General features: G+C 33.2%; 1 protein-coding gene across 3 annotated transcripts in view; it reads right to left on the bottom strand.

Annotated features, from left to right (window-relative positions):
* MYBL1 (MYB proto-oncogene like 1) overlaps positions 1 to 19,269 on the bottom strand; it is a 58,666-nt gene that overhangs the window by 32,241 nt on the left and 7,156 nt on the right. For all 3 annotated transcript variants that reach the window (XM_074199466.1, XM_074199465.1, XM_074199464.1), the window contains exons 2-5: positions 13,624 to 13,729; positions 13,051 to 13,122; positions 8,818 to 8,910; positions 4,071 to 4,291 (exon numbers count right to left, since the gene is read on the bottom strand). In XM_074199466.1, coding sequence (XP_074055567.1) covers positions 4,071 to 4,291; positions 8,818 to 8,910; positions 13,051 to 13,122; positions 13,624 to 13,729 — 492 coding nt within the window. The remainder of the gene's footprint in view (positions 1 to 4,070; positions 4,292 to 8,817; positions 8,911 to 13,050; positions 13,123 to 13,623; positions 13,730 to 19,269) is intronic.

The raw sequence follows: 19,269 nt of genomic DNA, 5'->3' as shown, positions 1-19,269 counted from the left end.
AGTACCTGAATTCAAATCCAGCCTCAGACACTTAATAATTACCTAGCTGTATGGCCTTGGGCAAGACACTTAACCCCACTGCCTAGCAAAAAAAAAAAAAAAGAAATACATAAACTTGGGTCAGGAAACACAGTGGAGGCATTTGAATGAAGATAAAATTAGAGAAATAGAAATGTTATATATATTATCACTCAAAAAAATTACAGAAAATGTTTAAGAATTAAATTCCTGATGTGAATAATAAAACTGGTAAGACATAGCTATGTTGGGGAATTTCAATTATTCATACAACTGCTAGATATCTCTATTAAAAGTTTAGAGCACTTGAAAAATATGTAACTTAGGTTTGCTACTAATTTCATCTATCAGAATAAAGGGAGTTAAAAGGCAACCTGCTCAGTGAACTTGATTTTGAAAAATAAAGTGGAATTTATCAGGGTAAAGGAAATTAGGAGAATCTAAGGAACTTAACACTCATCATAGAAAATGAAAAAAATTGTCTGGCATAGTCAGAAATATGCTTTTTTTTAAATTTTTTTTTTTAGTTTGAATACATGGTTGTATTAAACATTAGTGACTGGCTTTTTCCTTCAAAGCAAAAAGTCATATTTTTCTGTTCTGATTTCAGATTCACATTTTCTTTCCTCTCCTGCCATTTCTTACCTCTCCCACTATTAGAAAGTCTGTCCTTATATTCTTTTTTTCATTTTAGAAAGGTTTTACTTATTTTGAGTTTTACAATTTTTCCCCAATCTTGCTTGAAATATGCTTTTTAAAGAGAAAAAAAAGATTTGACTAGAAAAGATTTCAAAATATTTAGCTACAAGTCTGGTAGTATCTGATGATCTAGGATTCTAAAAGAGATCTCTCTTCAATTGAGATGGGAAGTTCTATAAAATGAAACTCTAATAATAATTACAAATTTCAATGAGAAGGGAACTTATTGATGAACTTGCATTTTTAAATGAACAAAGAGAAAGGAAATGGGACCGAGAATGCATAAATCAGAATGAGTATTGAGTACTGGAATGGTCCTATGAAGTTAAATGCCAAGAACAATAGAAAATGTTTCTTCAGTTAAGAAGAGGTTAAAAGATTACAGAAGACTCAGTGCCCCCTGCATTTAAGCATTTAAGGAACTGGAATGACAACAAAGAGACATAAATTTAAATAAATTTTATTTTACTTCTATTTCTTCCATCAAGGAGAATAATATATGGCGTGAAAAGGACAAAACAAAAAGTCAACATGGAATTGAAATCAAATATAATTAAGAATACAAGAAAACAAGCTAGCTCCCAAAATGAGTTCTAGTCACCCAATTTGGGCAAAATCCATTGTTATCGTCCAGTCCCAACTCTTTGTGTCTCTGGGGTCCATGGGATTTTCTTAGTAAAGATACTGGAGGGGGTTGTCATTTCCTTCTCTAAAGACAAACAGAAGTTAAGTGACTTGGTCAAAGTTACACAACCAGGAAGCTTCTGGGGCTTTATTTGAACTTAGGTCTTCCTGACTTCAAAACCCAGTACCCTATTCACTGTGCCATGTAGCTGTCCTGGGCAAACTCCATACGACAGTACTAAAAGTACATGAGAACAGGGATTGCAGAACCACTCTTGCTGATCTCCAAGTTACTGTGGAAGACAAGAGAAGTGCTGCAGGACTGGAGGTTAAGAAGCATTATATCTCTATTTTCATTTATCAATTGAGGTGGTAAACTGTTGCCTGATGAACATGATATTGATTCTTGGTACAATACTATAAAGATTTTCTTATCCTAGAATAGAGTGCTATACAAAAGTGCCATGAGGTTGTTCAGTCGTCCCCACTGGGGTTTCCTTGGCAAATATACTGGAGTAGTTTGCCATTTCTTTCTCCAGCTCATTTTACAGATGAGGCAAATAGGCTTAAGTGACTTGTCCAAGTTACTGTGAGGACCTGAGGTCAAATCCTAACTTAGAAACTTATTAGCGATAATCCTGGCCCAATGATAACCTCTCTGAGCCTCAGTTTTCTCCTCTGTAAAATGGAGATAACAAAATTCCTCTAGTACATATCTCACAGAGTTTTGAAAGACTTAATAAGATAATGTGAGTAAGGTACTAGGCAAACCTTAAAATATTATGTATTTGTTAGCTGTATTGTTATTCAGAAATAACTGAATGACTGGACAGAAAGAATGGTGATTTATCAGTCCAATATTAACTTGAAGAAAAGTCAATGGGAATGCCACAATCTTTGGTTCTGTTCAATGTTTTTACCAGTGGTTTAAACAGAGGCATAAATACGTAGGCCATCAAATATATAGATAGAACAAGGCTGGGAAGGATGGGCAGAAATTATTAAGATGAAATCTTCTATGGATATAAATAGATAAATATCTACCTAGATCTAGATTTAGGTTATACAGATATGTATTACTTGAATTCAACTGTACAACCACGGGATGAGGAAGGACATATGTAGAAAAGAGCACATATGAAAAAGTCTTTAAAGGTTTTAAGAGACACTGCATTTTTCAAAAGTAACAAGCTAGAACGCGTCCGGAGAAGAGGCATGTGTTGAGAAGAGGTTCAAAAATATGCAATAGAAGAACAGTTTGAAGGTACTGGGGAAAGGAGAGAACATGAAATTTTCTACTTTATCATAGTAAACTTTAAATGCAAGTTTTCATATGGGAGGATTACACTTGAATCTGGAAAAAAGAACCAAATCTTCAGGTGAATATATTCTGTGAGACAGATTTCATTTTAAAATATGAAAAAAAAACTTCCTAATAATTTACAGTGTTAAAAAAACAAAAGGACCAAAGAGGGTTGGATGACCAATTGTCATTGCTATAGTATCATATCTCATGAAGAAAGTAAGACTAGATGACTCCTGATTTCTTTTCTAGCTCAAAAGTTCTTTGAAATGTGTATAAGGCAGAGTTCATAGTGAAATAAAGTATTTCATTAGAAGTCATAGTTTCCTCATCTGCCAAAAAATAATGATATATTTCCTTCCTAGGATAACCATAAGTATCAAATGAGATAATGTATGAGAAAGTACTTTTAAATTCTAAACTGCTATACAAGTCTAACATAGCTAGATGTTTAGACTAGGGCAACTACTTCTAATATGAATCCATGTAAACTATACATGTTTTTATTTCTGTAACAAGTTTCAAATAAAATTATTATTACAAAAATCTGAAATGTTTCAACCCTTCTGAGTTAACTATGTATTAGCATCAAGGGCAAATTTGTGCAATGAAATTTTTTAAAAAAGATACACACACACACACACACACACACACACACACACACACACACCACATGTGGACATCCTTACTCTTTTTTGTTTTAGCCAATCTATAGCTAGTCATAGGATGGATACAGTCATTATAAAAACTGGAATCTTTTATAGAAGAATTTTATCTAAGATTTGAATTCTTTCTAGCTCCCTATTGAACCTATACTTATCTAAAAAGTATCTGCTTGACCAAAGCATACTATTTTCAATTTTTTTTCTCTAACGGTTTTTCCCCTTTTGTTTTGATTCTTCTTTCACAACATGATATGTTTAAAATGATTATACACCTATGACCCAGATCAGATTACTTACTATCTTAGGAAGGGGGGAGAGAAAGGGGGGAGAAAATGTGGAACTCAAAATCTTATAAAAATGAATGTTGAAAACTATCTTTACATGGAAAAAATAAAAATATATTCTAAAATAAAAAGAATATGCTTAGTATTATCTGTGACCTGATAGGAATAAAAATACACACTGTGAAAAAAATCAGATCTAAATTCTGAAGGCCTGTACTTTTATTACAAAAAAACAATTGCTATTCAATTGATTCTAAAGTTACTTATTTGAAAATTATTCTTAAAATTAAAAATGCATTAAAATTAAAAATCCCAAAAAATTGCTTACTTTAAAAAATTTCATTTTAAATTAAGGATAGAAAGCTTTGAGGAGTTCCCTATTTAATTGTTCCTCTAAGTTTGCTTTTCCTTATAAATATTATGACAAATCTTAAAATTATGTTTCATTATAGAAAAAATATACATTTACATAAGCACCTTCCAGGAAGTAGTTTGGCAATTTCAGCCCAACGATTTCCCAACCGTTTATGTGCTTCATAGATTATTCTGTCTTCTTCTTCTGTCCAGGAAGACTTCTTTACTTCAGGATTCAGATGGTTATGCCACCTCTCTCTGCACTGCTTCCCTATTCTTCCTTTTAAATGTTTTGCAATTAAAGACCATCGCTTTGGGCCATATTTTTGAACTAATTCAATAACCTAAAAAAAAAAAAAGAAAAAATGTTTTAAAGTAGAAACAAAAATTTTATTTAAATGTGAATATCACTAAACATTTAAGTGATAAGAGAGGGATATTCACTAATGAAACTATGATTAACACAAATGTTCATCAATTGAGAATACTTAATTAAACTGTGGTACATGTAATGGAATATTTCCATAAAGTTAAAAAAAATGAAGAATTCACAAGACCACAGGAAAACATATGACCTTAAGGAGAATGAAGTATAAGAAAACAACACACACAATAATTAAAGCTATGAAAGGTGAAAATAAGAAAAAGAAACCGAACACCGTAATTATACAGCAATAAAAATATTAAAATAACATTAGTGCTTTAGAAGTTAAATTGGTTTGTCTAAATTAACTTACTATAAACCTGGTAGTAGGGGCAGCTAGGTGGTAAAATGGATAGAGCACCAGCCCTGGAGTCAGGAGGACCTGAGTTCAGATACAGCCTCAGACACTTAACAATTACCTAGCTGTGTGACCTTCAACAAGTCACTTAACCCCACTGTCACGCAAAAAAAAATAAAAATAAAAAATAAATTAATAAAATATTTTAAATGGTTGTGATATCAGAATATGCATTTATTTTTAATCCTTTTTTTTAAAAAAACTCATTTTCAACTTAGATGATTAACAAAACACTTTCAGAGTTCTAAATTAAATCCTTAATTTTCTCCTCCTCAACCAGTAGATGTTTTCTAAAGTCTTTAATAATATGCTAATCAATACTACAATCCTTCAGTTGGATTAGCATTGAAAATAAAAAAAATTAACACAGCTTTGTCTATATCCATTACCAGCTAAACCATTATGATGGGGCAGTTATTAGAATTAGCTTCTCCCACCTTCTGCCCCTATCTTCTCACTAGGAATATAATAGTGAGGGGAAAACACTTCTAGTTTGTATTACCATTAAATGTCAGCCCACAAAGCCTTTTTCTGAAATCATTTAACTGTATTGTTCACAACAATATATTAAGAAGTATCTATCCTTAACCTACAAAATACAAAATGTCACTGGCAATTAAAAGATGTAATATGCACTGTTACAATCTTAAGGGTCCATACTAGTGCCTCTTAAACTGAGGATTGTGAATTTCTATTTATCTAGTGGTATTAGAAAATGAAGGCTATATCAATCCTTTCTTTCAAAATAAATAAATAAAATCTTTAAGTAAAAAAACTCAAAATAAATAAAATCTTTAAGCAAAATGCACTCATCCCTCTCCCTACTTTAGTAGAATTATATTATCATCACATTATTCCCCATATGGTTCACTTTATAATATTTCAATCTCCTGGATGGATAAAGGAAAAATGAGACTATCATTTTCTACTTCTTCATATTTTAATATCTGATACACTTTCTGAAATAAAGTAAAAACATAAAAGTGTTTCATTAGACAACTTCAATTTCCAAATGGTATCAGGAGATTTAGATGGCTCTGTATGCCACCTCAGGGATTTGGTAAATGCATTGCACTACCCTCTTTCTTTCAGAGGAGATAGTACATTGAGTCAGCATGCAATCAGGGAAAAATGAGTTTCAATCCTGCCTCTTAATACATACTAGCTGTTTAACTACAGGCAAGACATGTAACCTCTCTGAATGTGTTCCCTCATCTGAATAGGACACACATCACCTACTCCTAGGACTGCTGAAAGATTCAAATGAAATAATACATATAAAGTACTTTGTAAATATTAAAAACACATTAAAGCACTAGGCATACACACACATCAGTTACACAGAAAAAAAGGGGATTTAGAGTAAGGCAAAAGTAGGTTTGAATTCTAGTTCTGTCACCGAGTAGCTGTGTTATCATAAAAAAGTCATTTCCCTGTGCCTCAGTTTCCTCATCTATAAAACTGAGGTAACCCTATCTCAAAAGTTTGTTGTTAAAATATACTTTGTAAAACTTGGAATATCAGTGAGTTATTTTTATTTTTCCCTCTACCAGAGATATTAACATAGTACTTTGAACCTCTTATTGTACTTAATTATTTTACCCAGTTTTATGTTTTGTGCAAAGTTCTTATTTAACCTATCTAACAATAAATCTTGCGAAGGCAGACACTATTTCTTTATTCTGCTTTATGTCCTCCATAATGCCTTAACCATGGTGCTTTGTATACAGTGGGTACTCAAATCTTGTTGTTGGAATAAGAAAAGGAAGAAAGAGATCCAGAACTAGATTTAAAAGAGAATAAAGGACAGAACATTAGAATGGAAATGAAATGAAAGTATTAGCAAATTACATTGTTTTCATTATTACCTCATTGTGATCTTCCTCATTGTCTATCATTTAATCCTATCTATCATTTAATTCTACAGGACTGTATTTTTTACTAATGTATTTTAATCCAAAGTGCCCTTTCTTATCAGATAAAAGGTTGCTATTATTGTAATATGCTAATTTTCAAAAATTTTCATCTTAAGGATAAAAGGCACAAAATTTTGTTGTGAACAATGCCTACTATAATTAAAAAGCACTTACACATACAGATTTTAAAGCAGTAGATGTTGTTTTACAAATTAGATTAATTCCTGAACAGTTTGTAAATATTTATATCAAATCATACTATCCCATGATTTTTATTATAGTTTGAGATGCATTTCAAGATAACTGTATACACTATAAAATAAACAATAAAAAAATCACATTCAAGGAACCTGAGGATAACCTCAAAGAGTACATTTTTGTCAACACATATTCAACTCTCTTATACAACTTTAAAAAGGAATTAATGAAATGAAAATTCAATCCACATGATGATTATACAATTCCTAATTGGAAGAATTTAAAAGAATTCCCCAAGTAAGAAAAAAATAAATGAAAAAATTAATTTTACCTCAAGTAAAACAGCAGTGTCTGTTTTACTCTGAAAAGAAATTTAAAAATACCTGTTATAAAAAAGACAACAGAAATCAAGCCAAAAAGAAAACTTGAGGGGGCAGCTAGGTGGTGTAGTGGATAAAGCACCGGCCCTGGAGTCAGGAGTACCTGGGTTCAAATCCGGTCTCAGACACTTAATAATTACCTAGCTGTGTGGCCTTGGGCAAGTCATTTAACCCTGTTTGCCTTACAAAAAAAACTAAAAGAAAAAGAAAAAAAAGAAAACTTGATTTGGAACCAGACCTTTGAGTCACTTTGGACAAAGTCATAACCTTTTTGAGTATAGCCTTCCTGGTCTGCAAAATGGGGATAAATAATACTTTTATTTCCTACTTGATGGTTTGTCACAATCACCATTTGTGAAATATTAACCACAGGGAAAAAAACATGCACATTATGCTCCTATTCTTTAAAAACTCTGATTCACATGCTATCAGGGATCATATAATCCAACCTTCTCATTTTATCCATGAGGAAACTAAAGCTCTTAAAAGTCAGCTAATAAGTGGCACAGTTAAGATTCAAAACTATTTCTTTTGAAACTCTTTCACACAGTGTTCTGAGGTTGAAGGTTAAGAAGTAGGATGCCTATGTTGATGGAAATCTCCTCCCAATTGAATAATAAAGGTGGCAAAAGGCATTGGAAGAGATAGAAGTATCTAATCCATTCTCAGTCAGCCCCAGCACTGCCCACAAGAGTTCTCTTCTGCCACCTTACTCCAACAATGGAACATGGTACACAGGCCACTGAACAATCACTGCGTACTTATTTTCATTCCTGCTTAGGGAGCTTTAAGTCCTGGAGTGAATGATTCTAATATTTTAGAGAGTTCACATGACATAATATGATCTACAAATAAGGATTAACATTCTGAGAGAAATAGATTATATGTATTCTCACTCTCCTTATTAAGGCCAAAAACTGCCCATCAGTCAAATATTTACTGAGCATCTACCATGTATAAGGCACTCACTTTGGAATTATACATACCCCTCAGGCATTCACCAACCAAGTTCCCCTATCTGCCTTGTGTCCTTGCAATCAAACTGCTGATAGCAGCCCTCCCTCAGTTTCTTTGATATCAGGTTAAACTTTGAAGACTTTTCAATCCAGAACTGTCAATATCCCTAAGTAATTTCCTTTTAGATTAGCTTCCACTCCAATTTGCTAATCTGATCAAAGGTTCTCTGGGTTCAAGATTCCTGCTGAATTTATCATTTTGTTGTATAGGGTTTGTTTTCTTTTTTCTTAATGACTGATACAATCAAAGAACTGCAAGTAAGGCTGAAAAAAGGTGAATAAGCTTTGAAAAATTTGACTCCTCGTCACAAAATATTAAGAAAAAAACAAGATCATATAATCAAATATATATAGTTACTCTATTCAGTGAGATAGAATATAAACAAATCTGCATTTTAAGTGTCTGATACATAGTACCATCCTAATATCTTACTTTGATGCTTAAAGAGAAATGAAGACAAAATCAAAATCAACTCATGTTGTATATAACAAGACTATAAATAGAAAGTAAAAAACAACATTTTATAACTATATCTACTATTTCTTCACTACAGAAAAAAATTAAAAACATTTATTACCCTCTGATCTTCTTCTTTAGTCCAGGGACCTTTGATTAATTCTGGGTTTAAAACTTTCTGCCATCGATGCTGACACTGAAAATCAGACCGATTCTGAAACACAGTTTTAAAATTATTTAGTTATGAAATACTTTCCTTCCCAGAATAATATTCCCTACAACTTGAAGGAAAACCTATCCCTGAAGTTCTACAATTTGAAAAAAATTAAGCTTTCACATTTACTACCATTCTGATACTGATAATATTTTGTTTGTTTATATATATGTATATGCACAGCCCCCACATTTACCTATATATATGCATGTATACATACATGTATTTATATGCATGTGTATATGTACATATATAGTTATATGAGAACATATCCTAAAAATTTCACCTATAAAATAAACCAGATACTGAGTGATGAAGTATTATGGTCGTCTCCATATTGATTCTGCCATGAAAACAATAGGACAAAACTAAAGATGACTACCACTGAGACCTGGGTAGCAGATGAGACAAAATTACAATATCCAATGCCAACAAAAAATGAGGTGATTTGAAAGATAGCAATAGAAAAGGAAGTCAAGAACGGAATGATGATTTGGTCAAATGTGAACACATATTTTAGCTCAGTCTGGGATAATACTTCATTTCTAGGTATAGTTCTTTGTATAATGTCAATAAATTATTTTTAAATTGTAGCTTTAAGCAAATCTTGAAACAATGTAGGTAAATTCTCAATTCTAACATTCAGATCAACATAAGGAATCTTATCAAAATGAAATATGCTTCTACAATATAGAAAATTCAATTTCTCAAAACAAACCAATTTCATAAGAAAATAAAGTTCCAAACTACATAAATCAATGATTGTTCAGTTAGAAAATGACATTACAACACATAACTTTTTGTCTACCATCTCTGAAATATGATGAAAAACAGATTTTTAAAGCCTCATCAAGATAACTTTTCACAATTTAAGATTCAATCAAAAGAATAGTTCAAGTCCACTATAGTTTGTGGTCTCAACCAAGAATACCAACAACAAAATGGAATGGGCTTAAATCACAGCAGGTGAAATATAGATTAGATATAAAAAGTTTTCAAATCTTCAAATAGAGAGGAATTTCAGACTAAATTATACCAAAAAAGGTAGGAAAAGGAGGAAGTGTTTAGGTATGTAGTTTCCTGTCTTTTCAGTTTAAGAATATTAGTCATTAAAAACAAAGAAATGTTATGCAGCTTGGGATTCAATATATACCAGTTGAATTAAAAAATGCTACAATAAGATTTAGTTATGACTCTTTTTGATTAATTTCTTTTTTTTTTTTGCAAGGCAAATGGGGTTAAGTGGCTTGCCCAAGGCCACACAGCTAGGTAATTATTAAGTGTCTGAACCTGGATTTGAACCTCAGGTACTCCTGACTCCAGGGCCGGTGCTTTATCCACTGTGCCACCTAGCTGCCCCTTCTTTTTGATTAATTTCAAGACATCTCACCTTCTCTACCCTCAAAACATTCAACCTTGCTTCCTTCATAGTAAAATAAGATAGTCATAGTTTTACTAACTATAAGTACCTAAATACAGAGCACCAGGGTGGATCAATGAGTGTCAGGCCTGGAGTCAGGAAGACACATCTTCCTGAGATTAAATCTGACCTCAGACACTTACGAGCTATGTGACCCGGGGCAAGCCACTTAACCATGTTTGCCCTAGTTTCTTCACCTGCAAAATAAGCCAGAGAAGAAAATGGCAAATTATTTTAGTATCATTGACAAGAAAACCCAAAATGGGGTCATGAAGAGGTGGGCACAATGGAAGAAATGACTGAACAAGAACAACAAAGTTCTTAGGTGCAATGTGATCTTATAAAAATTAGATCAGGAATCAGAAAAAAATTGGAGTCTAGTCTTATCACTATGTGATGTGAGGTAAATCATATTTATCACTTGTTTCAGCCAATATATGCATCTCCCTGTTGTACAGGCATATTCTGAAGACCTATATATGTTGCCAATTATTGGAATTTTTCTAAAGACCTAAATTTCCATTTTATGTTTGTTGAAGTGAATATAATACTTTAATATATACCTTCCTTAACCAGAAAGTACACAGAACATAACTGAACCAGAAAGTAAATAAAAATAGTCTCCAGAAAAATTCAAAGGTACAAACTGCATGCTCTTTATTGACCTGAGAATCCTCAAGCTTTTTCTATTCTTACTTTACATATAATCCTAATAAACTCAATGATCAAATTTTCTCTACTTACAGTGGTTTAGAAGTACAAATGTGTCATTGGAACTTGTGAACCATATAATATTTTGATTCAAATTGAACCAGGGCAGCCAGGTGGTGCAGTAGATAGAGTACTGACCTTGAAGATAGGAGGAACTGATTTCAAATTAGGCCTCAAGACTTGATAATTTACTAGCTGTGTGATCTTGGGCAAGTCACTTAACACTGCTGCCCACAAAAACAACCAAAAAAATTTGACTACCTCCAATTTCTGCATAAAAAAAAAAGCTGATTCATTTCTTTCTGTCAATTTTTATAAAAACTAAGTTTTATTATTTCTATAAGTACTCATAGCATTTATTGCATCCTATTTTGACAACAGTATTTGACAATATTTGTAAAAATCATGACTTATAAGTTACATTAATGAATTCTTTGCCACACTGATTTGCATTTTCCAGGACCTGGGGGCAACTAGGTGGTTCAGTAGATATTGAACCACACTGGAGTCAGGAAGACCTGAGGTTCAACTCTGTCCTCAAGACAGTTGATACTTACTGTGTGATTTTGACCAAATCACTTAACCCCACTGCCTCATCAAAAGAAAGGCAAGGATCTTCCAATCTTTCGTAAATCTTTTGTAATCCATTTCCAAATTAGCAAAGTTAATCATTTCTACAAATCCTAATTATGATTTATAATAATAAAAAAATCTATTACTTAAAAATCTTAAAACTCAGTTGAAATGAAATTCTTATTAGTCCTCCTAGCTTTCAAAATTTCTTAGCAACTGAAACTTATTTATCAAGCTAAAATTTCCCCCTATTCCCCACAGTAATATTCTCAAGATATACAGGATAACAGCAGCGAAAACTTAAATTATAAATTGTATCTTTTTTAAAAAGTTATCTTAATTGAACAAGCATTTATTAAGTACTCAATTCATGCAACATACTGTGGTAGGTGCTGAGAATAAAAAGACAAATTATAAAAAAACACTCCCTGCCCTCAAGAGCTCACTTTGGCAGAAGGGAGGGAGAGAAGGCAATAAGGAAAACAACATTAATGCACATGAGTAAATAAAAGTTAATTCAGGCAGGGAGAGAACACTAATAATTAGAGGAATCAAAAGAACTTTCCCATAGAAGAGAGAGCACCTAATAGTTGTGGAGGAGGTTAAACAATTTGATGAGGCAGGGATAAAGGAGTACATTCCACATGCTTATACAAAGGTTCTAGTGAGCAATAAATAATAGATCCAGTTTATCTGGAAAAGAATTTATGAAAAGGAATAACCTAAGTCTAGAAAGAAAAGTTAGAATCAGACATGTAAAGGGCTTTAGGTACCAAATTGAGAACTTTTTATTTTACTCTCAAAGTCACTGAAAGATAATCAAGGAAGGAAATGACACAGATCCCTAATTCAGGAAGATTATATTGGCAGCAGAGTAAAGACTGAAGAGAGGAGAGTCTGGAAGTAGAAAGTAGAAAGACCAATTAAGTGGCAATTATAACAATCCAAGTGAAAGCTGCCTAAATTGGAATAGTCCTGCTGAGTGGGCAATAGAGGAGAGATTTAAAAGTTGTTTAGAATGAGCAAGACTTAAGAGCTGATTGGACATAAAGGTTATGGAGACTGAAAAGTTTGAACTGGTGAACCTGAATCATCAGAAGGTAGGTTGCAATCCTCAAGTAAGAGTAAGAGTTGTTTAAGGAGGAAAGAAACTGAGTTCAATTATGGACATGCTGAATTTAAGAGATCCAGGAGACAGTTAATGATGGAGGACTACAGCTCAGGAGTAAATAATAACTTAAGTTTCTGGGATAACCATCACTTAAGTTAAAATAACTAATATGTCATTTTAAAGACATTAGCAACCTTTAATAAAGGAAATTCTTTGAAATAAATGTTCAAGTAAGAATATGCTGCAATGCTTTTTTAAACCTGCAAATTTAATATTTGCCTAAGTGATAAGACACCAAACAATTTAAAATAAATATTTCACTTACTTGAAGGTGACTAGCAATTAGAGTCCAATCATCTGTTCCATGTTGTTCTACCAATTTCTTTAGCTTGTCATCCTAAGAAAGGGATGCAAAATAGAATTCAACAAATTCAAGATAAAGAACAGACAACTCATTCAGTCACATTACTGATGGTGGTTAAACTTGGAAAAATGAGATCCAGATCAACACTCTCTGCTGATTTGATCCGGATATCAGTCTGCTGCTATTCCTGTAGCTACTTGAGGTTAGAGTAGTATGCATGCTAGATAGCTATGTCATTGGTTTTAGGGTGGGTTTTTTAAAAGCATGTTACTTCTAGGACTTCTAGGTGGTGCAGTAGATAGAGTACCAGTCCTAGAGTCAGGAGGACCTGAGTTCAAATCTGACCTCTTAATACCACTTAATAATTACCTAGCTGTGTGACCTTGGGCAAGCCACTTAACCTCACTGCCTTGCCCCCCCCCAAAAAAAAGCTTTAATAAAAGCATCTTACTCATACATAAAGCAGTGAGCAATAAACCCAAGTGCAAAATACAGCCACTCCCCATTCAAGATAAAATTTCTGAACAACATTACCTCATCTCTTGTCCATTTTACTCTGTTCCAGAGCTTCTTCAGTCCTTTTTGCTGCGGTACTTCATAATCATGATCAGCATATTGAAGGTCATCATCTTCATCCTCACTATAAGTAATACAATTCAATAGATCATTTTTTGTTTAAATTTATAAAGTCAAAGGACCTAGGTAAGATATCTACATAAATGATGTCCTTATTCAAAAGGAGATATTGTTATTCCTATCCATTGCACAAGCAAACCTTTAGATTAACATTTCTTTTCACATCCTTCTTCCTTTTTTTTTTGTTTGTTGTTTTTTGTTTTTTTTTTTGGTCAAGGCAATGTGGGGTTTAATTGTTAAGTATCAGGTCACATTTGAACTCAGGTCCTCCTGACTCCAGGGCCTGTGCTCTATTCACTGCACCACCTAGCTGCCCCAATTGCTTTCTTTCTTTGCAGTGAAATGCAGCTACTTGCAACTTTCACTTAAGGTTAATCTCTTTCTTTTTTCCATTTATTAAATAATAGAAAATTACAAAAACTAAATTAGCCTTTATGTGCAAGACAACCTTGTATGAACAACCTGGTAAAAGCTGCATTACCACGATTCTGATTTTCTAGAGCATTTGAAAAAGAACCTGTGACCCAACTATGACTACTGAATGACTTAACCTCTGGGGGGTAGGAGGGGAAAAAGGAAAAAATATCAAAATCTGATTTAAAAGGTACAGGAACTTACTCTTAGATAAATTTACTTCTTAAATACTATCCAAATGTCTTCCTCCATTAGAATATAAGCTACTTGAATGCAGGAGTTATCTTTTTTGCTCATATTTGTATTTCCAGAACCTAGTTCAGTGTCTGACACATAGCAAGCCCTTAATAAAGGCTTGTTGATTAACTAACCAGAGATGATATATTTTTTGTTATTTGTTTTTTTCCAATTAACAAGAATTCTTTTCTCCCTCTCAACTCTACTCAAAATTAGAAAGGAAAAAAAAAAGAAAAACAAAGCCCTTTTAATACATAGTGTCAAGTAAAATAAATTCCCACGCTGGTCAAGTCCAAAAACATATGTCCCATGCTGTATCTTAAGTCCCTCGCCTCTGTTAGGATGTAGATATTGTGGATTGTCATAGTTGATTAAAGTATTTAAATCTTTTAAAATTATGTGCAGTTACAATGTTATTATGTATAAATTATTCTCTGGTTTTTGCTCATTTCATTCTTTATCAGTTAATACAAGACTTTCAAGGTTTCTATAAAACCATCCCTTTCATTATTTCCTTTGGTGAAATAATAATAATATTCCATTATATTCATATACTATAATTTATTCAACCATTCCCCAGTTGAGGATACCTATTTAGTTTCCAATTCAATGTCACTACAAAGCAAGATGCTCAAAGTATTTCTGGACATATGTCTTTCTCTTCTTTGATTTTTTTTGAGAGGCATAGACTTCATAGTGGTGTTACTGGGTCAAAGGGGTAGTATACAATGATGATTTTGGGAGGCACAGTTTCACATTGTTTTCCAGAACAGCCAAACCAATTCACTGGGCACTAATATATCTGATTCTCCTGAAGGCACTCCAACAATTATCATCTTTGCTAATCTGATGGGGGTGAGGTAGAATTTCAAAGGTTTGCTTTATTTGGTATTTTTCTAAGTATTAGTCATTTGGGACATTTTCCCACATATATATATATATATATATATATATATATATATATATATATACACACACACACACACATATATATATGTGTATATATATAGCTTTCATATGACTTGGATTTCATCCTTAGAAAACTGTTGTTCATGATCCTAGACTATCAACTGATAGTTAGAGATTAATGTTAACAATTATCTCCTTTAAATCCCATGAAAGAACTATCAGTCATTCAAACATTAGGATGAATTAATCAGATATTTTTCTTGAATCTAACTGAAATCTATCCCCACTGAATAGTAGGGCTTTTGAGTTAGGAGATAAATGGAGGTATGCAGGAAAGGTAATTATGTAGTAGAAAAGGCAAGAACTTAGGAAGGAACCATGAATGGGGAAAGGGGGCAAAGGGATGTAGTGGTGTTGGGACAATAGGAAGGGCAGCTCAAGGATAGAATGAAGGGTCTAGGTACCTTGAAAATAGAAGGGGAATTTAGAGCTCCAAAGACAATTTGTAATTTTTCCCTAAGTTAACTCTTGGAAAGGAGAATGAATCTTCCTTGCTTATTTTCATAAGCAGCATAGAAGGTACCATGTTAATGCAGAAGAAAATAACTCTGGAGTCTTGTTTGATAAACATACTGAATTTTGGACTAAGAATTCTAGCTCGGAGAAATCTTTCTAAAACTAAAGGATAAATGTAATATTATTATCTCTACCAAACAGACATTCACCTCTAACTAGACCTATAATACTCAAGGAGTCATTAATGATTTTCATGCAATTTTTTCTTAACTAAAGCAATACCAGTGTTTTCAGTGATTACACAGTCTGACAAAGAAGTCTAACTATTTAACAGCAAATGCTGAAAATATTGTGGCACCAAAGAGAAATGAAAAAAGTTGTGATTTCAGCATAATACTAGCAATGACTATTTTGTGTGAGATGTGGCATAAAAGACACGAAGGCCACAATATAACTGCAGAGGAGAGCTGGTCATTTATTAAAAATGAAACAGGCAGCCCAAGTGTTTTGCTATTATCACAGAGATATCAAAATAAGATTAAATTGATCCTCAATGGAATACCCAAAGAAAGCTATAGAAAAGAATTATTAAGAAGGCATAGCTAGGTGGCGTAGTGGATAGAGTACTGGCCCTAGAGTCAGGAGTACCTGAGTTCAAGTCCAGCCTCAGACACTTAATAATTACCTAGCTGTGTGGACTTGGGCAAGCCACTTAACCCCATTTGCCTTACCCCCCTCCCCCCCCAAAAAAGGCATGATGGATAGGGGCAGTTAGATGGCACAGTGGATAGAGCACCAGCCCTGCAGTCAGGAGTACCTGAGTTCAAATCCAGCCTCAGACATTTAACAATTACCTAGCTGTGTGGCCTCGAGCAAGCCACTTAACCCCATTGCCTTGTAAAAACCAAAAAAAAAGAAAAAAGAAAAAGAAACAAAAAGACATGGATATAGCTGGAATCTGTAATTTTGAGTTTCCATGCTTATGAGACCACAGACCTAAGTAGGATATATATGTGCTTTCATAATATTTTATCTAATCCAACTCATCAAACATTTAAGTGCCTTCTTTGTGCTAGTCTCTATAATTCTTAATTCGAGATAAATTTAATAGTTAAGAGATAAAATAATGTCACTTGACAAAAGAGATTAACACAATATCACTTGAAACACATTAAATGAATGAAAAACTATTTATTAAACATTTACTATATTTTAGACACTATGCTATGTATAGGGGATAAAAACATAAAAACTCAATCCCTACCCTCAAGCTTTCAATTAAGGCTTATTTTTTTAGGTAGTATGCATATCATTCAGGTAGCCAGAAAGGGATGTTCTGGTCTGAAAAGTCAAGAGGAATGAGGAGGGGAGGTACCACCTCACATTTATCAGCTTGGCTAACATGAGAGAAAAAGAAAATGACAAAAATTGGAGGGGATATAAAAAATAGGGAACTAATATATGTGTGTGTGTGTGTGTGTGTGTGTGTGTGTGTACACACACACACTGTTGGTGGAGTTGTGAATTGGTACAACCAAAGGGCCATCAAACTCTGTGTCTGACCCAGCTATGACACTACTGGGTCTGTATCCCAAAGAAATCAAAGAAAAGGGAAAAGGAGGACCAATAGGCAGAAAAATATTTACTGAAGCTCATTTAGTGGTGGCAAAGAATTGGAAATTGAGGGGATGCTCATCAACTGAATAAGTTGTAGTATATGACTGTGATGGAATACTAATGCACTATAATAAGAAATGACAAGAAGAATGGCTTTGGAAAAACCTGAAAAGAACCATATTGAGCTGATGTAAAGTGAAATTGAGCAGAACTAGGATAACACTGTGCACAGTGACAGTAATATTGAAACAATGATCAAATGTGAAAGGTTTAGTTATTCTTATCAATACAATAATCCAAGACAATTCCAAAGGATTCATGATAAAAATTGCTATCTACCTGCAGAGAGAACTAATGAACTCAAAATAGATAAAAGCATAATTTTTTTACTTTCTTTACATTATTATTAGGTAATATTAGAACATTTGTTCTGAAATGCAAAATTGTAAAATCAAAAAATAACATCTCCAAATTTAGAGCTGGCAGGGATCTTAAAGCAACCCTGCATTCTTCTGGCTTCCCCCCACCCTGCTCAGATAGGTATACTTACTTTACCCTCTCCCCTCTTTAGTTTACTTTTCTGTGTAGTTTTCCCTTTTAGAATGTAAATTCCCTGTGGGCAAGAGCTCAATTTTATTTGTATTCCTAGTGCTTAGTGCCTAGAACTATCAAGAGCTTAATAAATTCTTAATGATTTGAATCACTAGATTGTTACAGTTCCTCTCCAATTTGAGAGAGAGAAAAGAGACAGACACAGAGAGGTCAGAGAAGTTAATGACTTGTCCAAGGTTACATATGCTACAGAAAGCAAACTCAGGTTCCCAACTAAAAATTCAACTCCTATTTCATTTCATATTATTATTACTACAATTGAGATATAATATTACAAAACTGATAAAGCAGGGAACATATGTATTTCTGAAAGAGCCCTCTGAGACAAACTCAGCATTTCTTGCCTTAAATTTCCAGAACTTTGCATTTCAGACAAACCAAATGTTCAAAGATTCTCCCATCAGCCTACCCTACCATACCTGCTTGTTTCTAAACAGGATATAAAGCATTACCGCATTCTGGTTCTCTTCGTTTCCTATAGGCAACAGCTGACAATAACCAAAAAAGTCACCTTCACATATAATTTCTTTTATAAGAATTATCATGCTTACTACTGAATAAAAAAATACACAATACACAATTTCTTGATTTGGTAATCCAAACAATTTAGATACACTTTTGAGTGATGACTATTGCCATCAAATGGAAAAAAAAAAATCTAAGTATCCACTATGAAATGCAGGAATAATCCAAAGCTTTGTCCTTTCACTGTCTTTTCTCCATACTGTTTGCATAGTTTCTTTTTTTTTTAAGGTTTTGTTTTTGGGTTTTTTTGCAAGGTAATGGGGTTAAGTGGCTTGCCCAAGGCCACACAGCTAGATAATTATCAAGTATCTGAGACCCGATTTGAAACCAGGTACTCCGGACTTCAAGGCCAAGTCCTGGTGCTTTATCCACTGTGCCACCTAGCCACCCCTGCATATTGTTTCTTTACTAATTTATCTGCATTTAGTAATTCTCTATCCCACTGATGTTCCAAGTTTTATTCCCATGTGAACAACTGTCTAGCCATGTGCCTGTTTATCAGCAGTAAACTTTTTTTTACCCCAAAAGGAAAGATTTATATTAATCTCTCATTATTAAATTTCATATTAGATTTAATCCATCTTTATACAGCTTGTCAGAACTTCTTCGGAAGAGGTTTGGCAATATCAAATCTCAAGACAGTTTAATAATTAAAACTATCTTATAAATTTTTTAAAAATTTAACTGTTCAAAAGAAGAAAGGGAGTTAAAAAG

This window comes from Macrotis lagotis, chromosome X (assembly GCF_037893015.1).
Source record: "Macrotis lagotis isolate mMagLag1 chromosome X, bilby.v1.9.chrom.fasta, whole genome shotgun sequence".
NCBI classification, from domain to species: Eukaryota; Metazoa; Chordata; class Mammalia; order Peramelemorphia; family Peramelidae; genus Macrotis; species Macrotis lagotis.
Note: the sequence above shows the minus strand (reverse complement) of the source record. Positions and strands in the feature narration are given on the sequence as shown.